This window comes from Silurus meridionalis, chromosome 20 (genome assembly GCF_014805685.1).
Source record: "Silurus meridionalis isolate SWU-2019-XX chromosome 20, ASM1480568v1, whole genome shotgun sequence".
NCBI lineage: Eukaryota > Metazoa > Chordata > Actinopteri > Siluriformes > Siluridae > Silurus > Silurus meridionalis.
The window spans coordinates 6,928,311-6,951,197 of record NC_060903.1 but is presented as its reverse complement, the minus strand read 5'-3'; the positions used below and the strand labels follow the sequence as shown (position 1 = coordinate 6,951,197).

Genomic DNA, 22,887 nt, shown 5'->3' with positions numbered 1-22,887 from the left:
ATGCATACTAATGCAGATGATGGTATTCCAACATCCACAATACACACTCTTCATATGTATTGCTGAAGTCTCCACTAGATGGCGATATAATTAAAACAGCAATACAATATGTACCGCAATGTTCATGAGCATGGTGAATCACAAACCTGTGATGGATCTTCTGACCATAACTTGCATGAGGATGATTTACTTGTTTGTTAAACATAATTACTGAGGCTTCATTTATTTTAGCCTTAAATATAGCTCGGCCATCTTTAACCATCTGGATGCTGTCCAGGTCTCTGTTTTCCCCATTCTTCTATTCACAACCATCCTACATCCATTGTGTGTTTTTTTTTTCCTTTTGTTGAAAGGTCTCATTCTGCTTGTACTGTATCTTATTACTGTGTACATGGCCTGTGTCCAGGAAACCAGGGGTAACCTAATCCTACCCATGTATAAACGAGGACTAGGTTTATCCTACTCACACCTTTAGCCATAGGTAAATGCTCCTGTCTGATACATATATGATTTTTTTTTTAAGAAATGTAACTGTTTAAAAATAATAACTGCTTGTTTGTGTTGAGAGGGTTGAGAGGATTGTGAGTCTAAATCTTTCAGCTGTTGCTTTAGAGGTCACTGAGATGGAAAAGAAGCTTAGCAAGTGGAAGCTATGGCATTCAGAGCAAAGCGAGGACAACACGCATCCTGACAGAGCCCTGAGGTGTGTTCGTGTTCAATGCTAAAGAGTATGGTTAATATTTTTTAAGACACTAGTAAGTGGTGGTTACTTATTCGAAAAAATGTGCAGGTAGAAAAAATATAAATTAAATGCATAATGTATAGATTGTGGGAAATGAGGAATGAAGGGAACTAAAGCAAGTTCGTACAATTAAATGTAAAATTACAAAATGTTTTGGTGTATTTTCCTAAGTACTTTGTTGATGAGCAATGCAAAGAAACGATACAAGGCTTTTCAGTGTGTTGAATATTCATCTTGGCATTGTACTGGCACTGTATTTCTGACAATTTGTTGTCACTTGTTTTTATAAACAGCACTGTGTAAAAGTTTTAGGCATACAAAAATGCTGTAAAGTAAGAATGCTTTGAAAAATAAAAGTGTTAAAATAATAGAAAGTAAATAAACAGAATAAAAATCCAAATCTAATCAATATTTGGGGTGACCACACTTTGCATGCAAAAATCACTTCTAGGTAATATTTTCACACAGTTTTTGAAGGAACTTGGCAGGTAGGTTGTTCCTAACACAGATCTTATTTGGTTGTAGGCTGTCTCAAATATTTCTGTCTCTTCGTGTAATCCTAGACAGATTTGATGATTTGGGGATCAGGGCTCTGTGGGGGGCCAAGTACACCCAGGACTGCAGAAATATAACTTTCAGGAATCCTTGTTCTTCTCTACACTTAAGGACATTGGCTGTTTGTTTGGAGTTGTTGTCCTGCAGCAGAATTAATTTGGGGCCAATCAGATGCCTTCCTGATGATCTCAGCATTAATGGCAGATGCCTTCATGTCTGAATTCTAGTCAGAATTAAGGCCATTAATCCTGGCCAAATCTCCATCTCTATTTGCAAAATGCCACCCCAAACTTGCAAGGAAACCTCCACCATGCTTCACTGTTCAGTTTGTTAATTTATTATTGTACCACTCTCCAACATCACCTTGTTTTTTTGCTACAGCCAAATTAAAAAATTTTACACATCTGTCCAAAACACCTCCTGCAACTTTTTTTCTGCACCATAGTTTTGTTGAGCATTCTTTTCATGTCAGATGTATGAAGTTTTTGAGCTCAGGCTTGCGATGGTGTATGATCAGGGACATGAAAAAGACTTCCACAACCTCACCTTAGTAGCAGAGTTTGGTTCTTCCTCACCCAGGTTTAAGATCCTACACATCACCTAATGACTGACATTAATTGATTTCAACCTACACATGAAATTGATGATTATTAGCACCTGCTTGGTAGCAGGTTAATCATACACCTGACTCTGATCCTACAAAATCCCTGACTTTGTGCAAGTGTACAAAGTGTGCGAAAGAAAGAATTGAACACCAAATATTGATTTGATTTGAATTTCTCTACTGTTCAGTGACTTTCCATTTTGTTAATTCATGAAAATACAATATATATGGAAGACAACAAGCTTGTAATCATTAAACAATCTGTTATGTTTAGCTACCCTGACACTAGACAGGGCTGAAATATCTAGAGTTTGCTGGATTGTTCTGGTTGGTTTTGGTACCTCTAGCTCTAGTGTTATCATGTCTTTTTTTATCACATGTTTCTCTGCGTTTTCTGATCATCTCCCATGATTGCGGTTTTGCTTAGACAACCGACGTAAAAGATATAATGTGTGCGCTCTGTTTCATATCCAAGAAAGGAAAAGGTCATACAGTCGAAATGAGTTTAAAAGTGTGTTCTTTCATTTTAAAGTTTAAATGGCTAATTATGCTATAGGTTTGCTGAATTTACAAATTTCATCTGCCAGAATTTGCTGTTTTTTTAAACATCTATACATCTGTGATTCGGCTGTGGGTACGGGGCTGCAGGTATGGGGCTGTAGGTTCTCATGACTAATATATTAGTACAATATAGAATATATTTAGTACAACAGCATGCTTCTGAAAGTCACACTGCATTTACACAGCAGTTCTATACACAAGAAATGTATATTGAACAGCTGAGTTGTCAGACACAATATACTGTAGACTATTTGGACAAAAGTATTGAGACACCTGACTTTTTCAGTCATATGTGCTTCTTCCCAAACTTTTACCGCAAGGTTGGCGGCACACAATAGTCTATGGATGTGGCAGCATTACATTTTCCCTTCACTTGGAGACCCAAACCTGTGCCAGCATGACAGTGCCCCTGCACACAAAGCAAGCTCTATGCATTTATGTTTGCATGGGTTGTAGCTGAAGATCTTACTATAGAGCTCTGAACTCAACCCTATTAAACACCTTTGAGATAAACTGGAATGCTGAGTGCACCCCAGTCTTGCTCACCCTACATCAGTAGCTGACTTGACTAATACCATTTTGGCTGAATGAGCACAAATCTTCACAAGCATAATCCAAAATCTAGAGGAACATTTCTACAGAAAAGTGGAGGTTATTATAACATCAAATGGGGAAAAAATGGGGAATGTTTTTTTAAAAACACATAAGAATCTAATGGTCAGTTGTCCTCAAACCTTTGTCAATAGTGTAGTTCCCAAAAAAGGTCGCAGCTGGACAGAACAGCTGTGCCATGCAAAGCACGGACTGATTCATATAGTTTATTTAACAGTTTTAGTGTAACAATCTATTGCTAGAATTGGAAATTTATGTAGCAAACACAGACAAGTGGCACAATCCATGTCACTTTGCGATATTTGTAAAATATTTTCAGTACTTTTTGAATGCCGCCTCTGTAATCAAATTAGTGGACTGGAACTAATTACTTTGCTATAAGATGAGCTCTGGCAGTTGTTCAAGTTGCAAGGCAGATTACATATTTTTATAATTCTGCTTGTTCCAATACATTTATTTTTTATTGTAACAGCTCATCATGGACACTGGAATGCCTAATGATGAAAATATGAAGTGAGGGTTTGGAAAATATAATGAATTATTATTATATAAGAACATGTTAATTTAAAAAATGTGGAAAAGGTTTCTGGTGTTGGCACTGTAACAGTTGTTCAGATTTCAGATTCTGACAAATGCAGTTGCAACATGATAAGCTGCATTTCTATTCTCTTCAACATCTATATAGCTGCTATAATGTAAGTGATAACATGAGTTATTGATTTTTAGAGTACTTTATCAATCCCAAAAGGAAATTGTCATTTCTGCATATACCAGCTTGTCAGGAAACATGGGGTCAGAGCGGTTGGTCATGGTGTATCAGAGGTTAGGCCTTGAAACCCAGAACCGCTGAACCGCCACTACCCTGTAAAAAGCAAAAGAATTTATGTAATAAAAAAAGGAAAAGAACAAAGGTGCTTAATACTTGTCACATGTACTTTACAGCACTGTGAAAGTTTTTCTTTGCATATCCCAGCAATGTTAGGAATCTGGTCTCAGAGGGCAGGGTCATTATACTTACCCAAGGGCCCTAAGAGTGGCAGCTTAGCATTACCGAGGCTTGAATCCCCAAACTTCTGATCAGTAACGCAGAGCCTTAGGGAGTACACCTAAGTGTTCTTGTCCACTTATAGCGAAATAATCAATCTTTGTGGATCGTATTTCTATAACAGCATGTCCCCATATGTTTAAACTCCATTCTGTCATTTAGAACCTTTTCCTTAATTCCTTAATCGCATTGCGGTTAAATTAATGTAAATAGTCAACACATTTGCCTTTTCAAAAACAAAGATAAACTGTATTTTTCTTCCTATAATCTGGCTGCTGAGCTGGCCTTCAACACTGATAATGTCTCTTGTGACAGAAGCTGTCAGACAGCCCCGGGGCCTCATGAAAACATATGCGCTATGGATGGTGCAAGCTGTAACACAACAGTATAGGAAGCTTCTGGAAGCTTTGTTACTTCTGTTAACATTTACACATGCTTATTTCACTTTCTTTTCTTTTTTTTTTTTTTACCATTTTTGATCATTTTCTTTTGTTTACTTACACTCTCTTTTTATATATAGGAAAAGTGAAGGAACATTTAGCACTGCTGTGCTAGAACACAGACTTTTACCTTGTTTATTGGAAATCACTGAAGTGCTACACATGTAAACCCCAAGTGCTTTAGTGTTGGTTACTCTGAGTGTGTGTGTGTGTGTGTGTGTGTGTGTGTGTGTGTGTGTGTGTGTGTGTGTGTGTGTCAGGTGTGTTCTTTCTTTATAGATCCTATGCATCCATGGCAACTGTTACAAAAGGGAGAGTGGGTTGATCAGTGTGGGTGGGGTTAATAGATCATATAGACATATAGAGGTGGGGTTTGCATGGCTCATGGCTATAGTTACTATCAGCCGTGTGTGCTGCAGAAAGCAAAGTTTTTCATAAGGATTGAGTCAGTGTGTAGATAGAAGCTGTGAAGTGAGTGAAGTTGAACTCTCATTAAGTTCATTCGTGTTCTGAGTGTGTGTGTGTGTGTGTGTGTGTGTGTGTGTATGTGTTTGTGTTGGTGTGGGTGTGTGGGTGGATGGGTGTCAGGTGTGTTCTTTCTCAGACATACTTAATGCTGTTTGTGGCACCAAAGGGATCAGCCATCGCACCTGTGGTGCTTATTTACCTTTGCCAAGCCTTTTTATTGTGTTGTACACCTGATATACAGGCAACACCGATATTATTGTTTCATTTGACTTTATTTTTTACACCGAACACTTTTTACCAGAGATTAATTTCCCCAAAATTATTTACAGCCATGTAATTAAAATTTGGTGAAGCTGCAGCTTGCAGCAACTAATATCACTGTATTGCAAAAGGTTAAATATTATACGTACAAGGATCTTCAATGCTCTTCCATGTACACATTTTATGTGCTTTACATTCTTACATTTGCATATTTAGACTGCCCTCTTTAATCACACCACAGGTTTTTAATAGCATGCAAACATAAAGTCGTTTAGATTTGCATTCTGTTAAACTTTATTGAGAGGCCTGCTTAATTTAAAGAGTGTTATGCTAAAGTGTGTCAGAAGGTTTAAGTGGAAATATTGTGAATGATTTTTTAATTTTTTTACTGGTGATTTTGACATTGATTTTTTTGTAAATAATTGCGGTATACAAGTATCATTCTATAAAAGTGTTCCTATAGACTTTACATGAGTATTTCAATGTGGGATAAAAAAATTATTTAAAGCAAATTAGTGCAAAAACATCTAATGCAGTATTCCACAGTGCTGGTATTTAGTCACTGTTTGTATCATTCAACAAAAATATTCGATAAAATTCCAATACTTTTTTATATAAAAAAAACTAATATTCTTGCTATGAGTTGTCAGTCGGTTATTCTTTAAGAGTAATTTAGCTAATTAAATACATCTTGTTTTCCACTTAAATCTCAAAACTCTTAAAAGATAATGAGATGATGTCTAGTGACCTGACAGACTGTTTCATTACAGACAGATGTTATTCATTTCTATCTCTTTCAGACATACAATACACACAATTATGTACATGAGTACACCATTAAAAGTAAGTATTAACAAAAGCTTAGGAAAAAAATCAGATCTGAAAAGTTAGTAAACTTTACTAACTTGAGTTTAAAGCTTCCTTTCATTTACAACATTTGGCAGATGCCTATGTCCAGAGCAACTTACAATAATTGCTTGGATGCAACTGAGCAATTGAAGGTCTTGTTCAAGGGCCCAGCAGTGGCAGCTTGGTATGGCTGGGATCTGAACTTTCCAATCAGAAGTCCAACGCCTTAACATCTGAGCTACCACCTCAAACGTATGCTAACCTTGCATTTTCAGGATAAAAAATGTTAACATATACCCAATTAAAGAACATAGTGAACCTAATTGCTTCATGCTGATTAATATTAGGTATCTTCAACCATTAAGGTAAATAATTGGCCTGTAATTGAAGCAATCACATCAATTAAAAAAACACAATCACAAAGTTCATTGAATGTATACAGCAGAAACCTTCCCAAAAATAAGATCCATGTCAAATCTACACATATATCGAAGCTGGATTGCAAGAAGTAAAAAAGCAAGAAAAGTACAGAGGCCTCCTAGGAGTATGGGTGGGGGGTAAAAAGCTTCCTAATGTACTGTATTCCACTATAGTCATTATTCATGGAATATAATTTGAGGCAGGTTGAGTCTGTGCTGGTTTGTCATGTCATTATGAAAGTTCTAACCATGGTTCATGCTTAGTAATAGTTAGAATGCATGTTCACTTAGATCACCTTGTTCTTGTACAGATAAGAGATGTGTTCTCAGTAATACGCTCTCTTGTAGGCAGTTGTTTTTCTTATAACTTCTAAGATTTATTACTAGTAAAACATTTTAGTACATTTTACAAAATGGCATGTATTATTGTAGTGTATCGTGTTACTGTGTCTTTCTCATAGTATATACTTTGCACACTTTCACCTACATTTTCTCGTTCACAACAACCTTAAGAATTCCAGTAAGGCTACTGATTGCAATCGCCTGCTGATGTATATCTGAGCTTTAGAGCAGAAGGTGTTGTGGCCAAACCCATGACTCCTCATCACCTGTTTCCTCATAACTTTGCATAATGTGCATGGAGTTGTGGTGCAGGAACCATGCTTCATCAAGACAACCCCATTCAAACTCACTGTACTGGGTGGAACAAATGGATCCTATGCATCCATGGCAACTGTTGTAAAAGGGAGAGTGGGTTGGTCAGTGTGGGTGGGGTTGATAGAGCATATAGAGGTGGAGTTTGCATGGCTCATGGCTATAGTTACTATCAGCTGTGTAGTGTGTGGTGCAGAAAGCAGTTTTTCACTAGAATTAAGTCAGTGTGTAGATAGAAGGTGTGTAGTGAGTGAAGCTGAACTCTCATTAAGTTCATTTGTGTTTGCAACATGGATAGTAATAAAGAAATGTGCAGGAAATATTCACTGGACAGTTTGGGGTGAGTTGCCCATATTGATATTGATCAAAATATTTAAATATGGTGGTTGGGATGGCATTATAATACTAATGTTATTTTCATTTTGTAAATTATATTTTAAATGACAAATATTGTATAGACTACATTTCAACGTTATGTTATTTATATTTAATATATTTTTTTCTCAGCATCTTGCGTTATACACATTCATGATGCTTAGAATATTCATAATATAATCATAATAATCATAAATATGAGATATTAAACATGTATTCAGATATACATTCAACCAGCAATCAACCATGATGCATATTTGGTGTGCAGTTGTAGGTATTTAGTGTCATTTTGTATTAATTGTTTAAAATGTAATATATTTATAATACATTTTGATTTACTATCCAAAAATGTTAATGAAGATAACTTAAACTTACATTTATATGCAATTACTCATCTAAATACAACATAGTCTGGTGAAAGATTGAAATCTTCACTAAAATGTAAGTATATATAGGAAAAGTAATTAAATAAATATTAATTTCAAGAATGATTAACAAGTGAACAACACATCTGCCTGAGATCACACAGAACTTAGTGCCTCTTTGACCCAGAATCCAGTATCATTCATTTAGTTTTGTTTAGTTCTAATCTAAGATGCTTGCTAGCATGAATGAATTGCAAAATAATTTAGCTCAGTCCCACTGCAGCATTGAAATTTGCATTTATACAGTAACAAAGATATTGCATTTTTTTACATTCCGAAAGGTCACATTTGTGATAATTCTATTTTTAGTGGTATGCATTATTTTCTTAATTGACTTGCCCTACACAGGTCCAGCAGAAAATACCATCATGTTTACAATCATGGTTTGTGTTCAAATTACTACAGACTGAATTACTATACCATGCTGACAAGGAATTTCCACCTGCAGCTCTGTCATTGGTCTAAATTTTTTCTATTTGTAATGAAAAGTAACTGAAACGCTTGTCCTGTATCTGCAGGATTTAATTTTTAGAGTTATGCTGCTGATACATAATTAAGTGAATTGGATAATTGAATGAATAAGCATATAGATGTTCTTGTTAGAGTGGCTGGGGTTTGGTGTCATTTTTAATATAACATATAATACAGGTGGCCTTAAGCCACAATTATTATATGTATTATAAAAAGAGGTGCTGGTTAATATGAATTGGTTGTAAATGTAAATGGTTTTGTTGTGAAATGGGAGGTCTGAATTTAAAAGAATATGTAGTATGTACCGTATTTTTCAGACTATAAGCCGCTACTTTTTTCCTACGTTTTGAACCCCGTGGCTTAAACAACCAAGCGGCTAATTTATACATTTTTTCCAGTTTCACAAACTTCAAGCCAAAAAACTGAACCCCATAACATTAGACCAATGAAATTTCCGAACGGAAACGAAAAAAACACACTTCACCTGTGTTCTGAGCTGCACGGCTTCGGGAGAAAAGCTTTCACCGGGTGATTTTTAAATGCACGACAATGTCAAAAGGTAAACTCCTGAGAAAAATAGTTGTGAAAGGAAGGAGAAAGACAGTGAACAATGACTTTCTTGGTCGGCTACTGTTTAGAAGCTGTTGTAACGCATTGAGTCAGGGTGAAGGGAGAGCTCACTAACTCCAGTTGCAACAGAAATCATATAAGCACAAACAGGTTTCCAAAACTCGTGCTTTTTAATTTTTCTTGGCAACAGCGTTAAGGGTTAGTCAAAGAAACTTAGAAATCAGCATCAGAAAATAATAAGGACATAATCCTCGTCTTGAACACACGCAGTAATACTGGAAAAATGCGGCGCCAGGCTATTCCCAAAATACCGCTATGTTCCTAAAGGAAGCGCAAAATATTTCACCCGTTACACTGTGTGTAACGTATCTTTCGTTAAAGACTGTGTAAAGTACATTAGTGTAGTGCACATTAGTGCGGCTTATATATGGGTGCGCTTTATAGTCCAGAAATTACGGTATGCACCAAAAAATAAATGTCTGTAGTTATGTCTAATGGTTTACAAATAATAAAAAAGATATTAATAAAATCCATTTGATCCTTTATATAAATACTCTACAATATAAAGCTGAATGGAGATTATGCAGGAGATTTTCATGTCTGACATACTAAAAATGGACAAATGTTTGTTACTTTAAATTTGCATGTGCTTTCCCTGATTTTTTAGTCCCCATTAGCTGTTATAATAACCTCCACTCACTAAGTGTTCAACCACAAGGGCATTAACAAAGAAAGGTACTGAGGTAGAGTGAGGATTCCTTGAGTACCCTCAGCATTCTAATTCATCCTAAAGGTTTTCAATAGGGTTGAGGTCAGAGCTCTATAGCAGGCCACTCAAGATCTTCTACCGCGACCAATGTAAAGCATATCTTCATTGAGCTTGCTTTGTGCACATTGTCATGTTGGACAGGTTTGGTCTCCTGGTTCAAATGAAGGGAAAATGTAATATCACTGCATCCAAAGACATCCTATACAAATGCCACCAAATTTGTGGTAACAGTTTTGGGAAGAACTGGAAATGTCAGGTGTCCTAGTTCTGTGTTCATATAGTGTATATATTCAGAAATGTGGTAAGTAATGCTCATTTACCTGTTTATGAAATGGTGATGCTACATTAATATGACACATTTAAAAACTGAAAGTGACAGCAGTCTATGGACGTTGCCCCTCCTTCATTTTTTTGTATTGTCTATTTGGTCCGGTTTTACCCAGGACAAGAAAATGATAGAAGGAAACAGGTTTTTCAGCTTCTCACAAGTGTAGGAATGCAAGATCCGTTCAAGTTGAAAGCACGGCTTATGTTGTATTGAGAGCAATTTGTCCCCATACTACTTTGGGAGGTGAATGATGTCAAGTTGATAAAGCATTCATGAGGTGTGCACGTGTGTTGCAATGCACTCCTTTAGCTTTGAGTCAAGTTTCATTAATTGCTTACGATCAGTGTGAGGACTGCTGTCTGTTTTAATAAATGGAGCCTGAAGATTCTGGACGGTAATCTTTCTCTCTCTCTCTCTCTCTCTCTCTCTCTCTCTCTCTCTCTCTCTCTCTCTCTCTTTCTTGCTATCAATATATATATTGATAACATTTAGATCATTTTAATTTTGAAATAATTTATATGATAATCTATATGGGAGCTGTTAAAAAAAATGTTTAAATGTTATGTAATGATAACGTGTAACGTGTGACACTGCCAGAAAATCAGGTCATAAAATATAATCTGTTAATATTAACCACACTTAAGGTACTTCAAGGGTTAAAATAGTTTAAGGTTCACCAGTGTTTTCAACGGCTTGAAGTTATTCTGGTTTGAGGACTGTGCTTAAAAATCTGATAATGCCCCTAGCAAATGCTTTTACATTGTATATTAGGTAAAAAAAACTAAAGTATTATGAAAACCTGCTGTGACATGAATCTTTTAAACTGTAAATTTGATTAATATCAAACTTTTGAATATGACTACATGAAACTAGCTCATTGATTATAACACTGGACCGCTGGGGCTTTGTGTTTATGAGATAAAGATTTCTACAACGTATCACTTTTCACTTTAGTATTCAGTTTACTGTCAGAAAACTGCTGAGCTGATAACCAGTTCCTTGAGTCACAGTGTTTCTTGAAACAAAGATTCAAATTACCACAAAGTATTTGGTTTCTACAGCCTCTATTTTTAAACAGTTAAAAAACGTCATGTTCAATTTGGCCACGCTTATTTCACTATTAAAAGTTAATGAATCAATATGCTAATAATTCAATTCATTTAAACTGTTCTAATTAAGAAAACATCACATCTTTACCATGCATTTATAATGCTGACATTAAAAGAAGAAGAAAAAAAATTATAATAATTATATATATATATATATATATATATATATATATATATATATATATATATATATATATATATATATATAGTGTATTTACAGATTTATGAATCAATATTTTTTTATATAATCACTTTGTGAGCAGAAAATATTCTTTTGTAAACAAATGACAAGAAATTTGAAGTTTTTGCTGTTATTTGTCTGTAAATTCTATAAGTATTTTGTATATAATTCTTTGAGAAGTTAAGGCCTTTAATGTATTAATTAATTTATACACAGACCAGGCATAATATAATATTATAACGTTATGACTCGTGAAGTAAATACCAATGATTATCTCTTCATCATGGCACTTATTATTAGCATATATATATATGTATGTATGTATGTATGTATATGAGTCTTTGCCATGAGGTGCTATGTTGAATATCCAGTGGTCAGTATAAGGGAATTGTACTCAACCAATTTGAATTGCTCTAATAGAAGATACATAAATTTGTATGGTCATATCAAGCAAACAAAAGCATGAACATGAGGAATAGGAAGTGTGTTTACAAGACGTACATCTTTTATCACTTAGGGTCTAATCACGTTTGTTGACAGCTATTTTGACAATAATGTCTGTATGTTAAGTTATTTTTAGACAGTAAATCTATACGGATATACAAGCTGCATATTGACTACTCTAAAACACATCCAAGTTTTATTTTTTTAGTATTGTACCTTGAGAAGAGATACTAAAACAGTTGAAATGTGGATTACTCACTTTTGTGAGTTAATGCATATATATATAAGGGGTGTAATGTTACAAGTATTTGTACCAAAATCTTTAGGTACAAGGCTTAATGCAATCCTTTTTACTTGCGGAACATAGTTAAAATTTGAGTTCTTTTTAGGAACGTATTAAGTGGCAGACCGCAAGTGTGTTTAGCATCACACTTTGAGTGAAAAAAGGAACTAGATTTAGTGCAGTGTCACTGTGGCTTTATTAGACATTTATTAAAGTATGCTCAAATAAGTAGGACAGTTAAGTAGATCATGTCTTTAGAAACTTGAATATTACACGCACACACACACACACACACACACACACACACACACACACACACACACACACACACACACACACACACACACACACATGTACACATATGTATTACCCAAATGGGGTCTAAGACATGTAAACTATTTATTTTATTTTTTCCATTGATATTATTTTGTTTATTCAGTTTTATTTGTGGCAATTTAATTGATTAATCAATGTAATTAATATAGAAGAAAAGTGTTTTGCGTTCATTTTTTTATTCTATTTTATTTTTATAAATGATTATAATATCAAATTTTTTTACAAATCTTGATGATCACAAATGTTGATAATAATAAACTGCGTTGATAAAAAAAACAATCAAGCAATTTTATGTTTTGCATTTAAAGAGGTACGTATCGAACCGTGAATTTTGTGTACCATTAACCCCCTAATATATATATTATTATATGTGTATAATATATAATACTATGTCCATTTTATGTCTATAAAAATGTGCTATTAATTCCTGTATTATTACTCGTCCACTATTTTAAGGTTACATTAACTGAATAACATGTTCTGATACAGGTTACAACTGCAATATAAATTTGTATTTACTTCATTGTGTTCAGTTGTTAAGCATTACTGATGTTATGACATGTACCTGCTGTAGCTACATCGCAGATTGTGGAGAAACCCTGGGAAAGTCCAAAGAGTGTAAAATGAGGAGGAGTTCTGAAAGCATGAAGGGGCGTGTCCTGGAGGAGGCACATTTTGAAGTCTCTAACAAGACCCTCCAGAGAAGTGTCTCCCTGCGGTTAGCATATTAACATATTTATTGTTATTTTTTAGTGAAATTATTGCTAGCCTGCAGGAACTTCTAAAACTCAATGAACAGATTTTTATATGTTAAGGCTGCCAGCTGGCATGACGTTCAAAAGTTTTAAATTTCACATTGCACAAATAATTAACTCAGTACAGTTATATTGAATAGCACATAGTGAGTCATTCTGGTATCATGGTAATGTGATCAAGCTAGTATTACTTTAGTGTGACAGGACAGTTTGTTGTTTTCTTTTATTTGGTTCATGTATTAAACCTAAAACATCGGTGTGTTACTTCTGCAAATGATCAACCATACAGTTATTTTACTGATATTCTAGAATAACTCATGATTTACTTGACAATTCGGAAAAGAAAATATAGCTCTACCAGACAAAACATTTTGGAACTGTAACTTAAGTCACAATCTTATATACTGTAAATGTAAATGTGTCCAACAGAACCACTAGCACAATAGAGGAGGAGGGGGCTGAGCACACAAATGGACATCTTAATCGCAGTGTGAGTTTCTTGCTTTCATTTAAGAAGTACATATCTGATATCAGTGATTATAAAATCGTTACATAAGCAAGTGTTATTATTATGATCATTTCACCACATTGTTGCTGAATTATCTATAGGCCAAAAGGTAATAATTAATTTTGTATAGCTCTCTTGTTGCTTTTAAAAAAGCATTCCATGGTGAGGTTTTCTAAGCACAGACATTTATTTATTATCTTTGAATAGAGTCTATATTGACTTTACTTTGCATGAGAAGGGCTACCAGTTTGATACACACAGTTTTCAGTTCAATTTACCTTTTATGCTATGTTATTATTAACAATTAATGATATTCAACTATGTGAAGACACTGATCATGTTAATGATTCCTCATAATAATTATCAATAATGATTTAACAAAGTAGGAAACAGCTATTTTTAGAAAAGGCCCGTGGACTACACATGTGGTCCATGTTGGTGACCCCTGTGCTAGACTATACACAGTATACTATATACTACAACTAGAACAAACTGGAACATTTTATACATATTCATAAAAAATAACTATATTTAATACATGCTTTTAATTTGATTATAAAATACCTAGTAACAATATTTGATCATTCTATGATTTTATGTTTTTATAATGTATAGTTTTGATATTTTTCCCGAATTAGTAATTTAATGTATGTATTTGTGTATGTATTTTTTCCCCCAGAGTTTAAAGAACCATAGGAAAACATTCCACAAACATTTCCCAGAAATCTCTGAGATGGAAGAGTATATCAACGGTGAGTACATTGCGGTTTAACGTCACCTTCTTCTTGCAATTCTTAGATCAACCATTTTTTATACAAAATATATAAAAAATATTCCATAACATATATGTGTGCTGCCAAATATTCCATGTGCACTTTCCACCTTAGGTTCCCCCTTTTTTTTTTTCGAGGAAATAGATCAGATGTATAGTACGATCCAGTGATGGCCTTGAACATAATTGAAAAGCATGCAGGCTTAACAGTTTTTTTTTTTTTCACTTTTACAGCTTTCAGCTGTGCCCTTCAAAAGGAAGTGCTCTACCATGGCAAGATGTACGTGTCCCAGCATCATGTGTGTTTCTATTCCTCTGTTCTACTAAAAGAGACAAAGGTAAGAACAGAAAGTCTGGTTGAATGGTGTTGGTTAATTTTGCATTCTTACTAATCTTCATATCTGATAAGATTTCCACTAGAGCAACTTACACAACTTGTATGGCAGACACTCTACAATAACAGGTTTTTAAAAAAAAATTCTGCAATTTCTTATTTTAGGAATAAATCTATAGTACCAGCATTGTAATAACCACTATAATAATAAGTTGTGTTATGTAATGTAAAAAAAAAAAGCGTAGCATCTCGCTCTTTAAATAAATCAGAAAACCCCTATTGTCTTGTTAAAACTTACCATTATATTGTTCTGTTTCTTACTTCAATGCCTGATGACAAATACTTAATCAATAATTAATTATACAATGTTTAAATGTCATATGAAATATATACTATTGTGTTTAAATATTAAGGATCTGGATTACGTATTCATGAAACCCAGATGTAGTAGCTCTATTTCAGATCGCTGCATAATGATCATAGTTTTTGTATTTTTGTTATTTGTGTCCAGGTTCAGATACACACATCCACAATCCAGATTATAAAGAAGAAGAACACAGCACGGGTTGTACCCAATGCAATCTCAATCATCACCAGCACTGGAGAAAAAGTATGAGCTTTGCATCAACTGTAAAGAAAGAATAATTTTGTCACTGTTCTGAGGCTTTACTTTATATTATATTATATTATATTATATTATATTATATTATATTATATTATATTATATTATATTATATTATATTTTCTTGGTTTTTTAGTATTTGTTTGGCTCATTGCGGAATCGAGATGCGTGTCTCAATGTCCTGAAATCAATATGTCCAAAGTTACAGGTTGGTCATTATTATTCATTATTAGTATTTATTTGTATTGTATCTAATTGTAAAATGTGCGTTGGCCAACTGGTAGTAAAAACAATCTAAATGGACAAAAGTTTGTGGACACCTGACCATTCGATTTGTGTGTGTTTTTTTATATATTCCACACATAGTTACTGTTTGCTATTATAATAACCTATACTATTCTGTGATGGATGCTCCACTTAATTTATTATTGTGTTCGTGGAGATTTGTGCTCATTCAGCCACAAGAGCATTATTCAAGCTAGGTACTGATGTAGGGTGAAGAAACCTGGGGTGCAGTCAGCATTCCAATTTATCCCAAAGGTGTTGAGTAGGGTTAAGGTCAGAGCTCTTTAGCAGGCCTCTCAAGATCTTCCAGTCAAACCCATGTAAACCATATCTTCATTAAGCTCACTTTGCACACAGGAAAGCACATATCACAATTAACCGCTTATGCCTGGAAAAGTCAGGTGTCCCAATACTTTGCTTATAATAACATTTTATTTAAATTACAGTGAACTATATGGCAGATACTTTTATGATATTGCAAATTCAAAATCGATTACGAATAGGGCAGATTGTCCCTTATTGCATGCTTCAAGTCTCATGTGTTATTAACATTCTATATTCATGAGTTAATAGATAAACAAGGGACAAAGTAATTAGGACAGAGTTATAATGCTTAATAACCATTTCAAGGATTGGGACATAAAGTGATCTAGAAAATTGCACCAATCTTAAAGCAGATGATGATTTAAATCTGTAGTAACTTGAAAGAGCGTTTACATTTATGGCATTTGGCAAATACCTTTATTCAAAGTGGCATACAATTATCTTGTAGCAGTTGAGGGTTAATGGCCTTGCTATGGTCCCAGCAGTGACACCTTGTTGGTACTGGAATTTGAACTTGTGATCATTAGATCAGAAGTTTAGCATTTTAACCATCAAGCTGCTACGATGACAAAGAAGAGGGTTTAATATATATATATAAATATATACATTTTTTTTGCTTCTTCCCCACAGCATGTAAGTGCTAATAGCAGCCCTCAAATGTCTTCTGCAGAAAACGGCCATGAAGTCGACACGGTGAGAATAAGAAAATAAATAAACGAAATAATTTGTTCATAATGGTTTCATAATGGTGTGCCATATCACATAAATTTTCTAACCAATAATTACAATAACAGGGAATTGTTTCTGGAATGCTGCTTAAACCGTGTTTGCATTGTAATATTTCACATTGTCTAAAGTGCATTTATATAAACACATCTTTTCCTTTTTACTGTATATATTTCTTTATTGTTATCTATTATTTCAAATGAGCAGAAAGTGCTTACCATAATAGCTATACAAAGTCACACAAACATAAAAAAAAAATACAATCGTTCAGCTATTGCATTTAGTGCATTTACATAGGAGATTGCATTTTTTTAGAGGCATGTTAAATAGTAAAGAGGTTCTGTTTGGTACTTTGTTAATAGGAAATGCTGTTGCAAGGATTTGCAATTAAAGAATTATGGCCTTAAGACTTCCAGAAATATGTAACTTGATTTGTTGTTGATGTAATTGTAGTGCAGTTCTGAGAAGATCTCTATTCACAGATTTCCAGTTACTCCAGTCAGGAAGAACATAGTTCAGACCCTCACAGGTTCTCAGTATCAGGACCAGACAGGACAGAGGGCAATGCTCTTCTCTCATCACCCATCAAAATTTCTAACGGTCAGATATCTCCACACACTGCATTTACTGAAAAAAATTTTTAATCAAGAAAACCAATCTATTGTTTACAGATTTCACAGTATTAGTTCATTTGTAATGCACTTAATATTATTCATTCATTGGTTGGGCCTAACTTAATCTTAAAACTATATTTTTTGTATTTGTGTTCTAAATCCCCCCTTGCAGGGTACATCTTAGCTTATCTCATCTGATCTTATCTTATAAAATACATTTTCTGGAATTTTTCACACCAACAAAGACTGGAAAGTTGTTGTTTTCCTCTCTTTTCTTGTGACAAAGGGAAGAAATGTTTATCTGATGACATTAAATGCTTTTTTGCTGCTGCTGCTTCTATTAGCAGAGACAGAATAGAACAGAATTCATAAACAAACTGTAATAACAATAAATTGGAACATTGGAAAAGGTGACCCTAGACAATACTTTTTAGACTTGTATTAGGACACCTGACATTTCCAGTCATATGTGGTCCTTCCCAAAACTGTTACCACAATGTTGAAGGCACACAACTGTATATAATGTCTTTGGATGCAGTGGCATTACATTTTCCCTTCACATAACTAGGAGACCCCAACCTGTTCCAGCCTGACAATGCCCCTTCATGAAGATATGGTTTACATGGGTTGGCATGGAGGATCTTGAGTGTCCTGCTATAGAGCTCTGACCTTATCCATATTAAACATCTTTGACATGAATTGGAATGCTAGTGAAACATCTTCCCGGAAAAGTGATGGTTATTAGAACAGCCGATGGGAATTAAAGTATATATAAATCTTATGGTCAGGTTTAGACAAACATTTGTCCATGTAGTGTATTTTCTGTACGATTTTTTAAAGAAAATGTTTGCTATTTACAAATGTTAATAATTCTAGCTTGTTAACCAACAAGCCAAACTAACAGAATTTCTGACAGGAAAATATTTAAATTCACAAATTTTTTTTAGTGTATATGTTTTGTTTACTACCAATTCTAGCCAACTACCTAGCATGTGCTAATCGGACAGGACATCTCGTAGTTTGTTTGTATTGAAGCAAAAAACGTAATAAATGAAAACTTAAATAACAACACTGTTTTGATACGTTGATGAATATCACAATTACTTTTTATAGGTGAAGAGAAAAACAACTCCACATCATGGAACGGCACCAGGAGAGATGATCACCCTTTAGAGGAAAACACAGGTAAAAAGCTGAACACACACAATTGCTTAGATGTTCTGAAAGAAATTCTGTGTAAACACAATTTAACACCAGGTCACAAACTAAGCCATTGGTACCCACACACACCAAGTTCAGTTGGTTCAGGATACTTAGGTCACACACTAATTTGATCATTTCTTTTTTTTTTTACCATGTGTTCTATAATTAGCCGTCTCTTGGGTGACCATGGTAACAGAGAAGATCAGATTTCTTCTCTCTATGGGAGGCACAACCAACGTCAACAAACTCATCATTGTTTATCTCATACTGTAAGTTATTCTATATTGTACTATACTGTAATATAGTCTATATTGTAAGGGGCACAATATGTCCTGGTTGCAAGGCTTTATAATGTAGTTTCTTGATATTAAATTTATCATTTGTGTCTTTTCATATAATAAAAAGAGAATCAATCCTAATGCAGTATTTATAGGGGTATTTAAATGACATCATTGATATCATAAAGCAGCACTGCCTGATTATTTCTCCTATGAAACAGCAATTAGCCAATTAAATTATGTATTTTTTGACAGCTCAAACATTTGAAATAATTTAAAGCTGCAGTTAATGTTCATTTGTTCCTGTTATCTCTTCGAAAAGTTATAAAAGCTTTCTTTCCCACATCAGTAACATTTTTCTTTTTCATGAAGGCAATAGGACAAAATAGGCAAGTAATGTTTATACATCTCACAAAAAACTTTGCTATTTAGGCCATTTTTTCATTAGTTTGCGTGTTTTTTTACATGTTGGTTACTGTTTGTTTGAGTATATGCTAATATATGTTAACTTTGCTATCGTTAGAGCTGCTATTACAGAAAATTAATCAACACCTTCTGATCAATCTGAATCCAGGATTCAACAGAACTGCGAGGATATATGGATTCCTTCCTCAGTTGCAAATTCTTTACCAAATAAATACTAAAACTTATATGTGAAACCTTGAAAGAACCTGACAAACATGAGTGTATTTAATCTGATATCTTGTACGAGAATGGGGTTGGGACCTGCTATATAGCTGGAGCACTGACGCGAAATTGAAGTTGGCAAAAATGCCATGCAGTCGTTCAGGAAGTGTCTGAATCATACCATAAACATATCTGATGTGGCAAGTTCGTTTTGTTCAGTGGCGGATTAACAGATAGTTGAAGCTTTGTCAAGGGTCGAGCAGGACAATAGCAACAAACCAAAGGAAAAAATACTTTATTTATTTTTATTTTTTTACTATTATTCAGTAATATTCATATGAATATTATCGATAACTTGCATTCCGCAAAAGTAAAAACGGTGCATGCAAATATTGAACGATCTCAGTTTGTGTCAGGTTTCTTGTGAAGCCTATCATTAAAGTGTTTTTATGAAATATAACTGGGCCCTTTTGTAATTAGAATTAATGATTCTGGTGGAAATAGGCCTTAAATATTGAATATGTGGCATACCTCTATAAATACATGAAATGAAATAAAAAACTAGCATGCTTCAGGGTGAGGTGGATGTTAGATTGGAGGTATTGAGGTGTTATCATTCAGAGTGCAGTATTTAGCATAAGTGCAGTAGCTTGAGCAAATCTTGCTTTTTTGATCAGTCAGTGGTTTAATGGTAATTGCTGCTTGTTTTGTGCCGTTTAATGCATTTATCTTAAGGGGGTTTCCTGTTGGTTACTGAGGTTATGTTGAGTGTTAGACTCTGTAGGCGTAGTATTACTGATCTGCATTAATATGTGTATGCAGAGCTCTGCTCCTGCTCCTGTCATCCGGCTACATCGGTCTGCGTATTGCAGCTTTGGAGGAACAGCTGACCACATTGGGAGCCACGAGTGAGTTTAGTCTACAGAAAACGTAAGTAACTGTTCAACCACACACCCAGGCACACACGTGTCACGCATTCACGTGAAACACAATGACCTGACATGCAGTCTTCTTTCATATGATAGGGACAGACCCACACACACATTTTTTATCAGAGTGGAAGAGAGTTCACTTGAATAAAGGTTACAGTGCATTCAGAAACAGACTGGGTGACAAAGTGGAAGGGCTGGAAAATTTCAATAATGAAACATATGCTTTTATCTGAGATAGCATCAGACTTGCAGTTACACTGTGCATTGTGGTACACTTTTCATGATACAATCATCTGAAACTGAAAAAGAACTGACAAAATGCCTGCCGAAGTCAACGAAGTTCACACTACGTATTCGGTTCATTTCTATTGTCTGTATGTGTGGAAAAAAATGTGCCCTCTATTTAAACCCCCTTCCTTTTCTCAGGAATAAGGAAACATAACACCGTATCTGTACAAAGAGCCAGAAAATTCCTGGAGGAGTCAAAACTTGTCTGTCTCTTCACAATCAGTGCAACAATGTATCTTCAGTGGCACAGCAAACTGATCAAGAATCAATCTGAAAACAGCAGACGATATTCCCAGCAGGTCTGCTCAGCTTTAGGTTCCAGTCGTGTCCCAAGAAATTAATTGCATTTGCCTGGGATGTAACCAAATGGAGGATTAACTCTTGTAAAGTATGGTATCTACCCTCAGGTACAGTTGAGTTAAATGATTAAAAGTGCATAGTTTTTTTCGTAGGAGACTATTAAATATAAATGTAAGTAATATATCTGACAGTCATTAGATCATTTATTCAATAACACCAAACCATTATTCTAATCAGGGTTGCCAGGTTCTGTTTTGGTTATTTTTCTAATACCAAATTGGTGTCCCTTTTTAAAATGCAGATTGAAATCAAGTCTGTAGGTGGGCAGTTTAAAACACAGACAAAAAAATAGAATTGATCAAATAATGGAAAAATAAAAGGAAAAATATGATATAATTAATGATAATGCTATAATGAATGCCTATGATTACATTGCAGTAATACACACTTTAATGCAAAAACAATTCGGAGGTGTATTGCAGATTCTGCTGGTCAGAAAAGTGTGCGCACACTGAAGATTAATGCATTTCCCTTTTTCAGTACATGAGCTTTGGGAGCTAGTTTTAGCACCTTGTGTAGTTTTTGAAATATAGTTGGGCTGGAAATTTCACTGAGATCTGGCAACCCTGATAGAGTATCACAAACTTTTAAACAAAAGTACCTGATTGTCAGAGGTATTCTGCATAGTGGTTAATTTCTACATCAATGTTTGAAGTTTTATAGAATCTTTGAAACCGACTGTCCACATGTTGTGGGGAATATTTAGCATTTAAAAAATTTAGCACAGAAGAAGAAAGAATGCGACTCTAACATACCTGTAGCTCATAATAGATAGTAGATAAAAGACAACAATTTCTGTGCAATAAATATAAGTATAAAGTTTATGTACTCTTAGTAGTTATTGATTTTTAGTAGTACATTAATGTTAATACTTTTAAATAGGGACAATGCAGACCTTTCAACTTAATTATACCCTATGATCTTTTAAACGGTCATATTTAGTTGTTTTGAATGTCTTTTGTGTGGAATTTAGACCTAAATATTAATGAACTAATTGAAGTATTTGATGCATGGTAGCAAACATAAACTCATTTTTTTACTTTTAAAATTTTCTGAATGAAATGTGTTGGACATAGAATTGTTTTACTGCATATACATAGCTTACAAACTTCCCTCAGTCTATGCTCACTTTTATCTACTTATTACAATCTATAAGCTAATCTTTTTGAATAGAAATTCCTTAATGGTGTGAAAAATACACTACACCAGGGCTGATCCAGAATGTTGCCCTTTGCACTTAAAAATCTGATTGTACAGTTATTTGTTTAAAATGCACTTTGGGCTGGGATCTGTTTTTTGATGTTGTTGTTGTTGTTGTTGTTGTTTTTATCAGCTTTTCATGGTTTTCCACTATAACAAAGTTATAGCAACGGATTTTTTTTCTTTCTAAACCTTGTACATTGATCTTCAGTATAGTTGTGGGTTTGTTTTAATGCTTGTGCTTTGATTTCCTAGCCTAATGGTTTAATTATTGATCTTTAATATAGACATAATTGTATTTGAAATACTATGCAATGAAATGATTCAATTAAAAAAAATCTATTTTTTAAAGTGACAGTTGTCATCAATGATCTCTTAAGAAATGGCTCTTTAGTTGCGATGTACACGTAAGGTAATGTTTTAGACCAGAGGCCCACAAACATTTTAAAACCAGGGGACATTGTACAATAAATCACAGACCCCCTCAGTATATATTTTTTTCCAGAACATTGTTTAAATCAATTGGCACTGTATATCTTTCCGTTGCTTATCTTTACA

The 22,887-nt window shown here is 34.3% G+C and overlaps 1 protein-coding gene across 3 annotated transcripts; it reads left to right on the top strand.

The window, feature by feature from the left end:
• Positions 1 to 22,842, top strand: LOC124402680 (GRAM domain-containing protein 2B-like). Of its 3 annotated transcripts, none has more exons than XM_046875829.1 (13): positions 1 to 703; positions 13,076 to 13,219; positions 13,686 to 13,746; positions 14,444 to 14,516; positions 14,771 to 14,874; positions 15,382 to 15,480; positions 15,629 to 15,700; positions 16,732 to 16,794; positions 17,310 to 17,427; positions 18,555 to 18,626; positions 18,814 to 18,913; positions 20,372 to 20,479; positions 20,908 to 22,842. In XM_046875829.1, the coding sequence occupies exons 1-13, from the start codon at positions 624 to 626 to the stop codon at positions 20,921 to 20,923; spliced, it is 1,110 nt and encodes a 369-aa protein (XP_046731785.1). In that variant the 5' UTR covers positions 1 to 623; the 3' UTR covers positions 20,924 to 22,842. The 3 variants fall into 3 exon arrangements, with proteins under 3 accessions (XP_046731785.1, XP_046731786.1, XP_046731787.1); XM_046875830.1 differs by lacking the exon at positions 1 to 703 and adding an exon at positions 7,381 to 7,550 and having other exon boundaries at positions 20,908 to 22,798; XM_046875831.1 differs by lacking the exon at positions 1 to 703 and adding an exon at positions 10,211 to 10,542 and having other exon boundaries at positions 20,908 to 22,840.
• The last annotated feature ends 45 nt before the right edge of the window (positions 22,843 to 22,887 follow it).